This window comes from Portunus trituberculatus, chromosome 46 (genome assembly GCF_017591435.1).
Source record: "Portunus trituberculatus isolate SZX2019 chromosome 46, ASM1759143v1, whole genome shotgun sequence".
Taxonomy (NCBI): Eukaryota; Metazoa; Arthropoda; class Malacostraca; order Decapoda; family Portunidae; genus Portunus; species Portunus trituberculatus.
In genome coordinates this window covers 23,782,294-23,798,830 of record NC_059300.1, presented here as the reverse complement: position 1 = coordinate 23,798,830, position 16,537 = coordinate 23,782,294, and the positions used below count along the sequence as shown (strand labels likewise).

Sequence of the window (16,537 nt, the reverse complement as noted above, 5' to 3'; positions counted from 1 at the left end):
GATGAAATTTGTCAAATTGATTGAAAAAGTCTGTACAATCATGGGGTCATATAACGCCCGCAAATGCTGAGGGTGAGCGTGAGGGAAGCGAGGCGAGGCGAGGCGAAGTGAGGTAAGGTGAGGAGGCAGCTGCACCGCCGCGCCCTCCCCAACACAATACAGAGACCACAACACTGCTGGCTGACCAACATGGAAAAAAAAAAAGCAATGAAATGAGAAAAAGTTATTCAGAAAATCAACGCCTAAGGAAATAAAGTAAGATTTAGGAGAACTTTTCTTTATCACGGTTGCAGGTTATTGGTGCTGTGCAATGCTTGATTTACTGAGGACTGAACAAAGTAATCAATGGTAAATGATAAAAGGAATCATTCTTGCAGTCACGTCTTGGTCATGGAAATGTTTTTGTGAGATATCATAAAGATTTTGATATTAGAAGATCATGTATGTTTGAATATAAGTTTTGAAACACTCAGTGTAAGCTACGCCTGAGAAAAATGTTGGTGACAAACGCAGATGTGTAAGAGTAAACAGTGCGGTTGGAATTCAAATGAGATGCGTGACTGGTTGATCGGGTTTGGCGCCGCAACAACAGTCACGCTGTGCCCAGCGGGATGTATGAGACTGGGGAAAACTGACAACATAAATTATTTTTGAGGAGGAGGACGTGTAGTAGTGACGTGACAGTTAAAGGTGACACAAAATTAATAAACAATACATCAATCACTACGTCTTCATGTGCAATAAATACTGGTGTAAAGTTCCAGAGAGGAATTTCTAAACGAGTGATAAAAACAGGTAGGTATTTGTCTGCAGCGGAGCAGCCCACACCCGCCAGGAGGTGTGAGGCACGCGAGGAGAGACAGTCGGCGAGACAAGGAATGAACCAACCCTACTCTGCCGTGAGTGGCGGCAGGGGCGGTGGACCACCCTGAAGTGCAGCAGTGTGCCACTTTACTGAGTTTAGAGATTACGGACCTGCTCGATCTAAATACATAAACTAAGAAAACAGAGCATGTATAATAGTATATTGCTATCAAGAATTAAGTACTGCATATTCTAGAACAAAATAAATGAAGTGATTGTGGCTGTAAAATGTTAGATAAAAAATCTAAATTTACAAACAAACAGTAATCTTTTTGGTTTAAAAAAGAGTACTTGATTAAATCAAATAATAACTACTGGTGTGGTGCAGGCAGCAGGGTGGCCTGGCCCAATGACCCTGAACCCGCCACCAGTGTGCTTACGTGTGACAGGCCGCACCGCGCCTGCTGCCTGCACTCAATACTGCAGAAGAACAGGGTCATTACCTTTTGAATTCACTATGGAGGATAAGGGAGTGAGGCGGGCAGGAGGAAAGAAAAGATACAATTAATCAGTAACGCTGGCTTCCACTGGCGGCGCTGCCCGGACTTGCCCTGGGCCGGACGCCGCGCGGGAAGGGTCTGAGCAGCCAAGCATCCTCCCCCGCCTGCTGCCACGGTGCTGACGGCATCTTAATTCAGAGCTGCTCTACAAAGCATGCATGCCCTTGTACATCTATTAACGAAGTGCTCAAGCTGGACAAGTACCTGTGCTTCATTTCAGAATTAGGAGAATGTATTATACTAAAATGTTTCCTCAATGTCATGAGACGGGTGGGCGTGTAAAGCGGTCTCTATTGATTCTCGAAGAAATGGATTGTTTACACTTTATATGAACATGAACCACACAATGCAATCATTTGAAACATCTCTTTCAAGGAAGATATACATTAACATTTCTCAATTATGTTTATATTGATTATAAAAATCTATCTTCGAAGCGGCAATAAAACTTTAACATCAGGTGTGTGGAATCACGACAAGCAGGAAGACCAGACTGGCAGTGACCGGCCTGGGAGGCAGCGCGGCATGGTGCGGCGGATGCCTTGCCCGACTCTTGCCGCGCAGCGCCCTGTCTTTGCTAATGCCGGAAATTAATTCAAATATAAAGGTAAAATGGTTTATAAATACATGAGAGCATTATGTATGCATTATTTGCATGACAATTACTTAAACTTTAAGAATGAAGTAAACTAGCCTATCATGCCTTCTAAAATTAACTGGAGACCAAACATCTTTGTAAAATTGACAGTGAAGAGCATTCTGGTCAATGAATTCCTGAGCCTCATGTCACGTGGTCATCCCGTATGAAGCAAGACAAACTCTTTAACACAACACCTTCATCTCAGGAATTCATTTGTGGATTTATGTAGCTTTAAAAACGAAAAAAAAAACTCCAGTTTTCTAAAAGTTACGTTAGGTGGTCTACAATGATCTAGGAGCACGGTGAAGCATGCAAGACTGGTGACGCAACAGGCATAGCGGGTCTGCCTTGGGGTGCTCGTATAACAATTGTCCCATCCGCCTCACGCTCCGCGAGTCATAACCAAACAATGCATACTATATAGGCATAATACACACCGGTATGCCACAACACCACAATGAACTGGTGTCCTACCATTAGCATTATTACATTACAATGGCGTCTGTGCGTACTAGTTATTGCGTTACGACTCGCGGACCCAAAGCGGAGCAGATAGGAAAAGTGAACCTCACGACCACCAGGACAAGACTCGCTGCCGCTGACGTCACACTGCTAAGGCGGTGTGTTTACCTTTTCAGACTGCTGCTGTGCCGCGGGGAAGAGAGATGAGAAGCGATAAGCGCGGGGCTCAAACACTGTGCTCTGCCCTTGTTCATAAATTATAAGGTCATGATACACACTTCCGAGGGGGAGTACTATTGTTGTTAATGGTGGTGGCGGTGTGTGTGTGTGTGTGTGTGTGTGTGTGTGTGTGTGTGTGTGTGTGTGTGGGGGGCAGCTGTGTTGGGTCCAGGCAGTCCTGGGATATAACACGTAGCGACAGACGAAAGTGTGATCTCCATCCCAAACAAAACTCAAATGTCACAGCAGTTTTGAAAATGTTTCCCGGAGCGCAAGTGAGTATTGTTGTCAATCTGCAATCAGTAACAAGCACACACAAATATCTATGACATAAACATAGAGAGTTATAATCTGGTGACGGTGGAAGTGTGGGGTGTGGGTGGTGGGTGTGCCGGCCGCCGCGGGGCCCCGAGTAACACGCCGCCGCAGCAGACCTACGGGACTGTGTCTGGAGGAGCTTGGTGGGGGGAAAAGTTAGACAAAGAGTACAACTCCTTAACTCTCACAGGTTAAATAGGGAAGCAACAGTAGTATGTTCTAATAGTGATTTGGAGAAGTTGCTCTTAACCTTTTACCATAATTATATTGTAATTTAAATGACATCTTAAATATCAATATCAAGTCATGGATAAGAATCATTCCAGGAAAGTTTTATGGAATTAAAAAATTTCACTCGAACTTCTGAAGGGGAGAAATTTATGAACAAGAGGCCTGGCATCACCGGTGAGGATAAAGGTGATGTGGCTACAGGGTGGTGGGGGAGCAATAGTCTACGTGTTCAGTAATTACCAGTACATCTAACACACGCCTACACGGCATCACTGCCTCTGCTGCTCGCCTTACGTGTGTCCAGGTGCATTATATATATATATATATATATATATATATATATATATATATATATATATATATATATATATATATATATATATATATATATATATATATATATATATATATATATATATATATATATATATATATATATATATATATATATATATATATATATATATATATATATATATATATATATATATATATATATATATATATATATATATATATATATATATATATATATATATATATATATATATATATATATATATATATATATATATATATATATATATATATATATATATATATATATATATATATATATATATATACACACACACACACACACACACACACACACATATGCACACGCACACGTATCAGCCAAAAAATACTATGTAACGAAAGCACATAATAGTGATCTGTTTAGTTGTGGACTGCATTCAGTGTCAGTGTCGGGGAGGAGCAGCCCCGGTGGAGCAACAGAGGCACGGCCCGGCCCAGCCTACGACACCAATCTTTAGTCAAGTCTGTTCAAAGGCGCACTGAGAAGGAGCAGCTTGAGCTTGGGAGTCAAAGTAACTGACAGCTGTTTGAAACAGCGGTGCTAGAAATTGTGTCTCGGGGAGGAAGAGGAAGGCTAAGAGGGAGGTGGCTGCCGCGTTTCGCCCTCCACTGCGGCACGGAGAGTGAAAACAGTGTCGATCGTGATATCACAGAGAGGCTCTCCTACTGTCTCAGAAAGACAGCTGCCTTTACTCGCAGTTTACTCCATAACATCTTTCTTTAATCACTGCTTGCTGATGATATTTTTGTATATATTCAAAAGCAGGTCAACCATGGAAAGCTTCCTGGTTGACTACATGCACACCTCCCATATCCCGGCCCCGTTCGGCCAAGGCTGGGCCGCCGCTCGCCGGCTGGCGGGAAATGACCGCGGTAACTCAGCCTCTTATCGTATTGACTCGGCAACTTTTGTCAGGTTTGTTGGTGCGATGACCTTAATAATCTCTTAAGTCTCTCCGTCGCTTGTCATTCCTGGCTTCCGGTAGCGGCACTCTGCACGCTCTGGTATTTACCTTCCTTCCTGTTGAAGTGTTTACGTGCTCCACTGGTTCAGGATATGCTTCATTAAGCTCACCTGGCATACTTGTTATCTTAACCTGACAGGAACTCACATTTCTTTGAACAGACTTGTGTATTCATCTTGTTTATCATCAACCAAAGAAAACTGCAAACAAGTACTGAATGTGCATATACATATATGTATATAAATCTAAATATACACACATATAAACATGTCTATAAGGATGTTTATATACACACATACGAAGATACATGCGTATATCTAGAATTTATGTACACATTCATATGCCGGTGTACATGTATACTCGTATATTAATAGCTAAATATATACATACATCTAAAGACGATATCGTCAGGTGACACACAGTGAGTCTGCAGCACCCAGCCGGCAATGTACTAACCGACGGTGCGGTGCCTCGCTGTGGAGGAGCGGTGCCACCACAGAGCAGTTCTCGTCAGGCACGTGGCACGCGTCACTACACTGGAATCCTCTACGGCCAGTCCTACACCTTGCCTCAATCAGCCCATGCACACCCTGCACTAGTCTCACACACACCACTCCTTTTAGGATCCATCTGAAGAACACTAAGCAATCTTCGTCGTCTGGCACACAAACACTGCACCTGAAACACCTGCCACACTCTCCACACCAAACCTGACAGGCTACTTAACCCTTCCTCTGCAACGCAGGTCACCCTACCACTGCCAAAAGTAGCCACACTCCCTGCCAGTCACCCACATCCTCATCCAGGCCCACCAACACCACCATTATCCCACCAAAGGCACTGCCAAGGCCGCTATCATAGCTGAAGCTCCACCAACAGTATTACCTTCTCGGGAATGTGAAAACGAGTACAGCGTCAGCGTGTACTGCAACTTACCTGTGTTTGAGCTGGTACTGGGGCCGCTTCATGATGAGGAGCCGCGGCAGTATGTGGATGAACACCCTCCTCACCCAGGGCGCCATTTTGTGTGTTTGGGGCGACCGGAAGTGGACGTTAAGCACCAGGACCGTCACACATATACTGCGGCAGCGAGTGACACGTGAAAGAGGGAGACAAAAAATAAGAGATGACTCTGCAGGATGACTTCAGAATAGGCTGGTGAGATGAACATTAAAGAAATTCCAAGATCTAGTGAAAGAAAAGCTGCAAAAGTGAAATGTATTATTGAATATGAATGTATATCAGGCACAAGAACGGAACCATGCGGCGCAGTACTGGAGAAAAAAAGATGATCATAACATAGGGAAGTGGTCCAGTGTTGCAGCGTCAGGTGTGCATGTTACAGATAGGAACACATGTGTGAGTGTTGTGAACGGTCGTCACAAGTGGAAACAAAATCGATCACCAGAAATAAAAGCACAATAAGAGCTTCTGCAAAATATACATGAAATATTAAATGAATAACTGAAATCGTAAATATGTTTCTTATTTATTCTAATGTCTTAACCCTTTGACTGCTACACCATCTTTTTAGCTCAATATTTCGGTTCTGCATTATGTCCTTTTTATTTTTTTTATTTTTTCATCTGTATTTTTTCTTTTCAAACTAGGTTATCTCCTTTTACCCTTCAACCCTTTCAATACCATGGAGCGTTTTTATGTTCATTCTGGTTACTATTTGGCGATCTTATACAGCTTCAAAAACTAATGTCGGGATTAGAATAGTAAAGACTCCTGTAAATAATCTTTTATCTCCATAGACCCTTCCCAACGGAAATAAAATCGTCTAATCGTAATAAAAAATCGTAGTCAAAATGCGTCTCAGCATTAAAAGGGTTAATAAATTTATATGACTTCACGGACAACACTCGCAGCGAAAAGTGTCATCAAATAATATGTAGTCTATGAAGCTCTTTAAAACTTATAGCTAAAGTTTTAAGGAGTGAAATTGTCTACTCTTGCGGAAAATAGAATTACCTGTACGTTTGCAGTAAAAGATTTTAATGATATAACTGTCGGACACACGAATGAATTGTTGCATGCTGGGCCTCTATTTTTTTTTACATAATTCATTTATATTTTCAACTCATCTTTGTGCATCGCTGACATCTTATTGCCTCTTCGAAGTGTCTGTAGAATTGTGTTTATGAAGGACAGGATACGCTACAACTGCTACCAACACAGTGGAGTGCAGGGGGAGGAGAGTGAGTGAATTTACCTATCTCTTAAAACATTTTTAGCCTGTAAACCAACCCTTGAGAGATTTTGAGTCTACTTTAACTGGAGGGTTCTTTCTTTCTCTTTCTCTCTCTCTCTCTCTCTCTCTCTCTCTCCACACCGTCACACTACCACATATCATCACCGTCACACTACCACATATCATCACACCGCCACAGAGAGAGAAGAGAGAGAGAGAGAGAGAGAGAGAGAGAGAGAGAGAGAGAGAGAGAGAGAGAGAGAGAGAGAGAGAGAGAGAGAGAGAGAGAGAGAGAGAGAGAGAGAACCCTCCAGTTAAAGTAGACTCAAAATCTCTCAAGGGTTGGTTTTCAGGCTAAGAATGTTTTAAGAGCTAGGTAAACTCACTCACTCACTCTCCCCACTCTCTCTCTCTCTCTCTCTCTCTCTCTCTCTCTCTCTCTCTCTCTCTCTCTCTCTTTCATATGGAAAGGTGATTTTCACATCCTCTTGTAAAGCTTCCATCAAAATCTATTTTCGTTTGCAGTGTATTCTATCTGTATAATGATCACCACCTCCATCACCACTACTGCCGCCGCCACCATCACCTCACGGGCCTCCTCTCACATCCATATGCATTACCGTACCGTATGGAAACCGTCACTCATTTCCTTCCCACCACACACACACACACACACACACACACACACACACACACGTTACAAACGCTATCCCATCCCATAAGTTTTCAGTTTCCGAGCTCTTTCGTTCAGCTGAGTCCTGTGTACATATCACGTGTCCTTGCGGGTATTGGCGGGTGGGAATCTACACTGTCGAAATGAAGTGACGATGTGAAGCTCGGTACGTGGAGATAGACGGAAAGTGGACTGCGTGGCGTCGAGGAGCAGTGGTGGTGATATGGCAGAGGTCGGATGGAGGATGATAAAGTGATGGCAGGGTAGTGGTGTGGTGGAGGAGCATGAAATAACAGCATGGTGGTGTGAAGTGGTGGTGATATTACAGAGCGTGGGTGGTGGTGGAGTAACAGCAAGTGGTGGAGGGACGGTGGTGAAAGGGTGGAGGGAGGTGGAAGAATAATATGGGGGTTGTAGTGGTGGAGGATTCTGTCAGTCCCTCTGGGGGTGGTAAGAACGGAGACACACACATATATATACACACACGCACACACACACTCTCTCTCTCTCTCTCTCTCTCTCTCTCTCTCTCTCTCTCCCTCTAATGGATATTTATGGAAGCAGGCACGGCAGCTAACCCGGAAGCATGGCAAGCCTCTGGGGGAGAGAGAGTGCAGGGAGGGAAGGAATGGCAGAAAGAGGGGAAGAGAGAGAGGGAGAGGGTGGGAGGTAAGGGCATGAGGAACAAGAGAGGCAGGGAGAGCAAGGAGAGCGGAGGAAGGGATAGAGGGGTGCAGGGACACAGTGAAGCAGGAGGCGCACAGGGAACATCAAAATACAAGCCACAGGTGAAAGGAAAGGTCGGGAGTGGCATTAGTTCATGCTTCTCCACTCAATTCTCTCTTCCTCTCCATCCTTCCCTCCCTCCCTCTCCCTCACCCGGGGCGACGAGGCGAGGCTTTATGAGGCTTCTGATTGGGTTAGTCTCCCTTGCCCGGCTCCGTGCGGCGGCTAAAATCTCGCCTGAACACTGAACCTGATTAGACGGTTGAGTGCAAGGGCAATGCCGCGCAACATGAATGCAAGGCTCGGGATGGTGTGGGGAGGTCCTTGATGAAACATACACCACTCTGAAACCCCTTCCTTCCCTTCTTTCCACCCCCTTCTCTCTCCACTCAGCCACAGGAAAGAGGCAGGAAGAAAAAGAGCAGCCTCGTCTCGTCCACAGTACGTAAGGAGATAGAATGGTCTCCCGGCGCCTCCAAACACGCCTAGAGAGTGTGCGAAGCACTGGGCAGGAAGGCAAGGTAAATTATTTATCCACCTGTTGTGCGCGCACCAGCAGAATTTGAGATAAAATGGTTGGGTAGGTGAGGGTGGGGGAGGGAGAGGGTGTAGGAAGGTTGGCGAGGAGGGAGGTGAGGGTATGAGGATGTGCAGGATGGCTGAGGTAATTGCGGGTGTAAATGATGGTGAGAAAACGTTGAGATAATGGTGAGGAAACGTAAAGACTGTCATAGCCTATACATAATATAATGCGACCTTGATTCCACCGACCTTAACCCGTGTGTGTGTGTGTGTGTGTGTGTGTGTGTGTGTGTGTGTGTGTGTGTGTGTGTGTGTGTGTGTGTGTGTGTGCGTGCGTGCGCGCGCTGGAAGTCTGACTAGTATGAGATGTCAGCAAAAATTTACTAATATTCTTTTTTGACACCAGGATGCGCCACTTGCACCACTCTAGCCTTGCACACGACATTTCCTGTAAAAAGTTACTCCTTTGATGGCCGGTGAATGCATGAAACCTGACTCTAAGGGCGTGACATACAGCCAGATGTTTACAGGAACACAAACATTACAAACATTAAGTAACACTGCACTTTTCCTAGTAAGTGCAAAAGTTAAATACAAATTTTCTTATTCTAAATTCTTAATATTCAAGAAAACTGAAAGGCAAATCCCACTTTAATTTTGGCTGTAGAGAATAATGAATAAAATATGAGCGCAAACGTAATATCATGACAAATTTTACATCTAATAATTGCAATTATGATGTAGTAGGTCTACTTTCATGAATTCTATAATTAAGGTCAAGTAATATTGCTGCGGGACACACGCTGAATTTTCATACATTGTGGAAAATATTATCCTTTTTCCTATGTGGGCAAATATTAATTAAGTCTCACCCACTTCCATATGCAAGATGAAAATGGTTTGACAAATATACTTTTTTTAAACTTGTATTTGTCAAACCATTTTCATTTTCCACGAGGAAGTGGTGGAGAACAGTGAGGGAACGTGAGTGTGTGAGGCTTGTCACCCACATCCCTCACCCTGCCGCCCGTGGTACACTGCGGGCCGCCCAGAGGCCTCCCTTGGGCTCACCTGATGGAGACGAGGATCATGGCGAATATGAGGTACTTGCCGAGCAGCGGCACCACCAGGGAGGTCGGCGGGATGATCTCCACCACCAGCAGGAAGAACACATGGAGAGAGATGAGGATGGAGATGCTCAGAGTCACCTGCCGAGGGAAGTGTGTGTGAGGCGCGGATGGAAGAGACACCACGTGGATGTGACCTTGGTGGTGAAAAGGACACTCCCTCTAACGAGCCTGACACTGCCACGCCACCACACTCACGGTGTTCTTCTCAGCTGTTGCTCTTGGGAAAACCTTTTTACCATACTTCTAATCTGTAAGTTATGCGACTGAAATGAATAATAAACAAACTATGAAACTAATATATATATATATATATATATATATATATATATATATATATATATATATATATATATATATATATATATATATATATATATATATATATATATATATATATATATATATATATATATATATATATATATATATATATATATATATATATATATATATTACGTGATGATTTCTATTGAAAAACACTAATTAGGTCGACCACAACTTTTGTTGAGTCAACAAAGGCAGCCCACACTTGGCTTTCTTCAGAAATGCAACAGATTCCATTTGTCCCACTCATATTTTTCTCACTTCAATTAATCTCCGTCAGTCATTCACGAGCACTGAAACATATTTTTCTTCATCTTTTACCCATAATTCCTTGAGCTCTTTTCTCCTTCTAGTCCAATGTCAGCCATGGTCTGCCTCCTCTTCTCCAAGAGGACTCTAAGAGTAATTGTTTTTGGTATTCACATATATTGTTACTTTACACACACACACACACACACATACACACACACACACACACACACACACACACACACACACACACACACACACACACACAAAACAAACCTTTCCTTTTATAATGCCTCTGATTATCATAAAATAAATTGATATGCAGCTATAACCCGCCTCAACACTTTTCAAGGTCTTGTGAAAAAAAGAAAAGAAAGATACAGAACAAAGAGGAACCTCATTGTTTTGCATTCCGCTGACGTCACAGTGACCGAGGGATAAGACACGATTTTGCAAGTTGTGCTCGGTTGATGATGCTTCGCTGGGCACCCCTGTTGGGAGGCGTCGAAAAGAGATAGATAGATAGATAGATGAATATATATATATATATATATATATATATATATATATATATATATATATATATATATATATATATATATATATATATATATATATATATATATATATAGAGAGAGAGAGAGAGAGAGAGAGAGAGAGAGAGAGAGAGAGAGAGAGAGAGAGAGAGAGAGAGAGAGAGAGAGAGAGAGAGAGAGAGAGAGAGAGAGAGAGAGAGAGAGAGAGAGAGAGAGAGAGAGAGAGAGAGAGAGAGAGAGAGAGAGAGAGAGAGAGAGAGAGAGAGAGAGAGAGAGAGAGAGAGAGAGAGAGAGAGAGAGAGAGAGAGAGAGAGAGAGAGAGAGAGAGAGAGAGACGCACTCTTCACACATACCTAACCATCTCAAGACTCACCTTCTCGCCTGAGTCTGACGGCAGGTAGAAGGTAAGGACGGTGAGGAAGGAGATGCCCATGCAGGGGATGATGAGGTTGACGGTGTAGAAAAGCGTCTTCCGCCTCATGGTGATGTTGAAGGTGATGTCCAGGTAGGGCTCATCACAACACGTGTAGAACTTCTCGTGTCTGTGTAGAAAGGATGGAGTCAGTCGGGAAGGGAGTGTAGGGGAGGGAGTGAGAATTATGAGGAAGACAAGGGAGGAGGAAGAGAGAAGGAGAGTGAGAACAATAAGGGTGGAGAAAGGTGCTGAGAAAGAAGGAAGGTGTAAAAATCGACGAAAAGATCTGAAAGAGAGAGAGAGAGAGAGAGAGAGAGAGAGAGAGAGAGAGAGAGAGAGAGAGAGAGAGAGAGAGAGAGAGAGAGAGAGAGAGAGAGAGAGAGAGAGAGAGAGAGAGAGAGAGAGAGAGAGATAGTCGTTCTTGTAGATGAACTCAGAAGAGGAGGCAAATCCACTGATAGAAAGAGAGAAAAGTGAGAAGAGAACAAACTGTGGCGACAAGGAGCAAGCGTGGAGTCGGAAAGAAAGGAGAGAGACAGGGAGAATGAAGGCGGTCTGGTTGAGAGGAGCGAATGAGAGGTTGTGAAGAAAGAAAACGAGTGGGCGAAGGAACATAAATAGAACAGGCGATGGGTGGAAGTGAGGCATGAGTGGAGATATATTCCTCTTGTCATGAAACACCTCAACTACATAACACCGTGGATTGTAGCATGAAACAGCTCTGCACCGCACCTCCTCTTGTTTCAAAGGGCTCTAGTTGAGGTGGGCATACTTATCAAGGTGTTTTATTTATGATTTGGTGATAATTAACAAAATTTCTACATCGTTAACAGATAAGAAAAACCTTGACAACTTGGCTGATCAGATCTACGGCGCTAGAAAGTGGTCGTGGTGAGAGAGTATTTCTGAAAATAGTCCCATAATCTAATCCACCGGGGAAATTTTCTTCACAATGATCCTGAGACAAAAAAAAAAAATACAACATAACGATACCGTATGTTGAAAAAAAAGTAAAAAGCAAAGTTCATGAAAATCTACGATCCTTCCTTCGTTGCTTGAATGTGTTTTTCCCTGGAGGCCTTGCAGACACGGAATAAAGAGAGATGAGGAAGGAAGGAAGGGAGGGGGATAGAAGGAAAGAGAGAGAGAGAGAGAGGGAGGGAGAAAAGAAGAGAGAGGGAAGCGATATGTTCACAAGCGCTATTTCCAAGTGAATCGAGCATCCCTTCTATGCACCAACCCCCTCCCCTATCTCAGTCCTTAGCCCCCTGAACACCCATGCCAGCCTCACATCCTGCCATCACAGCATCCCCTTAAAAAAACATCTCGATACGTTCCAATCCAAATAAATACGAGAGACATAGATACGGGCATACGAGCCGCCCTTGGGAACATCTCACGCGCAGCATCCCAAACATCCCAACTCGAATGGAAATGACGGATAAGCAGACCTCGGTGACCCTGGAGTTAGCCGCGGGTGGTGTGGAGGCGTCCATCTCAGCCCAACTGCTCCCTGCCTGAGATAAACCGACGACTGTGCCTCAAAACTGGTCTGCGAGCGGCGCCGAACTCTCATAAACCGCCGGCAATGTGCAACAAACTTCACTGAATGCCGGGAAAACTGCTGCTGCTGCTGCTCCTCTTCTTGCTGGGTGGTGCGGAGGGACGGGGTGATGCAGGAGGGAAGGAAGGAGGCAGGGGTATGGAAGAGAAGGAAACAGGGAAGGGAGGGAGGGAGGGAGGGAAGGAAGGAAGGAGGGAGGGAAGGAGGTAAGGAGAGAGGGAGGGGTGGAGGGTGGGTGTCGAGTGGAAGGAAAGACGGAAGGAAAGGAAAAGTTTTCAAGTTATAATTCTACTTTTCGTGTTAGTACTACGTTCACACACACACACACACACACACACACACACACACACACACACACACACACACACACACACAGTCAGGCTGGGGTGTAGAAACGCGAAAGATGACAAGGAAGGTGAGACAATTGTAGGTGGCACGAGCAACCTGGCAAAGTGATTAACCTCTCTCTCTCTCTCTCTCTCTCTCTCTCTCTCTCTCTCTCTCTCTCTCTCTCTCTCAAAAATACCAGTACAGAAAGAGAAAAAGAAAAGGACAATAACGTTTTTCTACCACCAGACCCTTAAATCGCTAATCTACGCAGTGCATTTCTCAAGTAAACAGAGGAAGCCGAGGGTGGCCCCGCTGATGCGTTTTCCATTACACACCAACACCAAGTAATATTCCGTTCAGTGTTTCGGCTTCAGACACGTACATACATACTTGTCTCAGAGTAGTGGAGAGAGGATGGGGAGACACAGAAGACGGTGCTTGGAGAACTACAAGATTATGGGGATGTGAAGGGAAGGAAGAGAAGGAATAGTTAATGTGAAAAAATAAAGGATGAATATGACGGAGAGAAAGAGTGTCCGAAACCTAATGACAACCTGACAATGATAAAAAAAAGGAAAGAGAGAGAGAGAGAGAGAGAGAGAGAGAGAGAGAGAGAGAGAGAGAGAGAGAGAGAGAGAGAGAGAGAGAGAGAGAGAGAGAGAGAGAGAGAGAGAGAGACGGATATATATAAAACTAGATAGAGAGATATTTTTATTTATAAGGAACTGGAAGATGTAAAGGAAAGGAAGGGAAAGGATAACATGTAAGAAAATCACTCGCTACTTAGCATGACAAGCTTGAATAATAAAAGGAGAGACAAACAGAAAACCAGATAGAAACAAATGTAGTTTTTTGAAGGAATACGTACAAGAGAAGATGGAAAAAGATAAAGAAAAAGGATGGGAAGCCTTTGTCGTGTGGGAGAATCGTACAAACTCAGGATGATGACAAAGGGGGAAAAGGAAGGGGGATAAGATAGGAGGAAAGGGATAGGAGAAGGGAAAGGATCTATATATAGGGAAAAGGAATAAGAGAAAGGAAGGAGATAGGAGGAATGGGAAGGGAATTGGATAGAGGAAGAGGAACAGGAGAGAGGAAGAGTTTATGTCGAGATGGGTAAGAAAAGAAAGAGTTGGGAAGGAAGATTATTTATGAGAATTTAAGAGAGAGAGAGAGAGAGAGAGAGAGAGAGAGAGAGAGAGAGAGAGAGAGAGAGAGAGAGAGAGAGAGAGAGAGAGAGAGAGAGAGAGAGAGAGAGAGAGAGAGAGAGAGAGAGAGAGAGAGAGAGAGAGAGAGAGAGAGAGAGAGAGAGAGAGAGCATCTTCGTATCCATGCAGAGAATGTACGACTGTTTACTTGATGTGAAATGAGCCGAAATACATGTAAATTTAGAACACTCTCTTGCAAACAAACCTTCACGTGACGCACTAAGACACTGCAACACTCTCCTCCTCTACCTCTCCTCACCGCTAACTCGGCCTTCAAATCAAACACAAACAGGTAGATGCAGGAACTTGAAACAAAGACATGGGTGGAATGGATGTTATTTTTTAATTTTCATGTACACTGTCCGGAAAAGAAATAATAAACCGACTACGTGTAAATTGTGTTTTTGTATGCGTGTTTGTGAGAGGAGGAGGAGGAGGAGGAGGAGGAGGAGGAGGAGGAGGAGGAGAAGGAGGACAGAAAAGCGAGAGAAGGGGACAAGAACGAGAGGGAGGAAATCATCATCCTTGCACAAACTTCATCTCATTTCTCTCTCCAAGTCCCGTAAATTATTTCAGCATCACGGACACACACACACACACACACACACACACACACACACACACACACACACACACACACACACACACACACACACACACGCCTCGCCCTTGTTTTCCTCGCACCGTCTTTTGCACATTACTGCCACCATCTCTTCTGCTGCTAATATTTCGGGCATTAGTACACTTGTTACCTTCTACATAAATGTTGGAGCTGTCGTTGTTAATTAAGGCGATCTTACTAGCACACCTCGCCTTTCCTTGATGCTTCCGTGAACTCCTGCAGCGCGTCAATATCCTCCTCCTCCTCCTCCTCTTCCTCCACTTCAGGTAAAGCAAGTTAGCCTTCCTGTTAAGCGAGAAAACTTTGGCGGCCCAGATGCGGATTCACGACAAGGGAGGGAGAGAAGAGGAAGGTGGAGGGAAGAAATGAGAGAGGCATCGTCGTCTGAATTTTTTTTCTTTTCCTTTTTTTTTTTTTTTATCCTCTCTGAGTTCGTTTATTCCTGGCGAGCGGCGCGGCAGCTGCTTCCTCACGTTTTCTGTTCCTCAGCTTCGTCTCCTTGCCGGACACTCACCGCCAGCTCTTCTCACTCGTTCAAATTGTTAATCATTCAGGAGGCCGTGTGTGTTGGGGAGACCAGGAAGAGAGGTCCTGACTATTACTGCCGCTTCTCGATGAGTGTAATTCAATCTTTAGTTAGAGTGTTTAGAGTTCAGACGGACGTGGGCGGCAAGACGAGGGTCAGTATTCATGAGGGCATGGGAGTGTTGCGCAAGGCAAAACGTGGGTGGCAAAGGTACACACATGTCGCTTGTGGCTGCACGGACAGTGGGCGAGAAAGTCTATTTTTAGCTTCCCTTACGTGTCCTCGCTGGAGTGAAGGCTTTATTTTCTCAGTAGCATCTTGCTTCCTTTAACCTTTAGACTAACAATAACACTACGACGCTTGTTCCTCCATTTGAGTGTGTCTAGACGATGTCATTTAGTAAAGACAATGAACTATGCCTAAAATAATTGATCAATCATCCATTTTGTTACCAGTTTTGTCTTTCTAACTTGCATTTTTTATTTCCACTACACAATTTCATCTAAGTCGAGATGCAGCGACAGCCAAGGGATTCAGATTCACATGATGTAAACAGCGGAGCCTTGAAACTGAAAACGTACTGAAATCTTCAGTACCCATCAAGATTCAAGAACACTAACATCTTTAGTTCAGCCTCTCCTCAAGGTGACGGCTCACGGCAGCTCACACCTCGCCTCGGCACTGCAACGTTAGCAGCTTTAATGTTCTTTTGGCCAGGAGCTGCAGTCCAGGTTTTTCCCTCACTTCGATGATCGAGGGTATATGAAGCTATGCAAAAAATGTATCCTAACTTAACACTGACTTTCTTGTGACTCCCCTTCCTTCCTGTGATCAGATACAGCAGCATAATGGGCATGTGCATGCGCGTTTTTTTTTTTTTGTTTGTGTGTAATTCACCTCGGTCGCCCGCTGGTCACCCTGCCAGTCTTCCCCATTACGGAGCGAGCTCAGAGCTC

The 16,537-nt window shown here is 44.1% G+C and overlaps 1 protein-coding gene across 14 annotated transcripts in view; it reads right to left on the bottom strand.

The window, feature by feature from the left end:
• The window catches only part of LOC123519948 (acetylcholine receptor subunit alpha-like), a 349,599-nt gene that overhangs the window by 14,840 nt on the left and 318,222 nt on the right, over positions 1-16,537 (bottom strand). For 4 of the 14 annotated variants that reach the window (XM_045281676.1, XM_045281685.1, XM_045281679.1 and 1 more), the window contains exons 6-10: positions 11,290-11,458; positions 9,749-9,885; positions 5,496-5,639; positions 2,635-2,646; positions 1,308-1,319 (exon numbers count right to left, since the gene is read on the bottom strand). In XM_045281676.1, coding sequence (XP_045137611.1) covers positions 1,308-1,319; positions 2,635-2,646; positions 5,496-5,639; positions 9,749-9,885; positions 11,290-11,458 — 474 coding nt within the window. Of the gene's footprint in view, positions 1-1,307; positions 1,320-2,634; positions 2,650-5,495; positions 5,640-9,748; positions 9,886-11,289; positions 11,459-16,537 lie in introns of all 14 variants that reach the window. The other 10 variants (XM_045281675.1, XM_045281684.1, XM_045281678.1 and 7 more) reach the window with 5 other exon arrangements.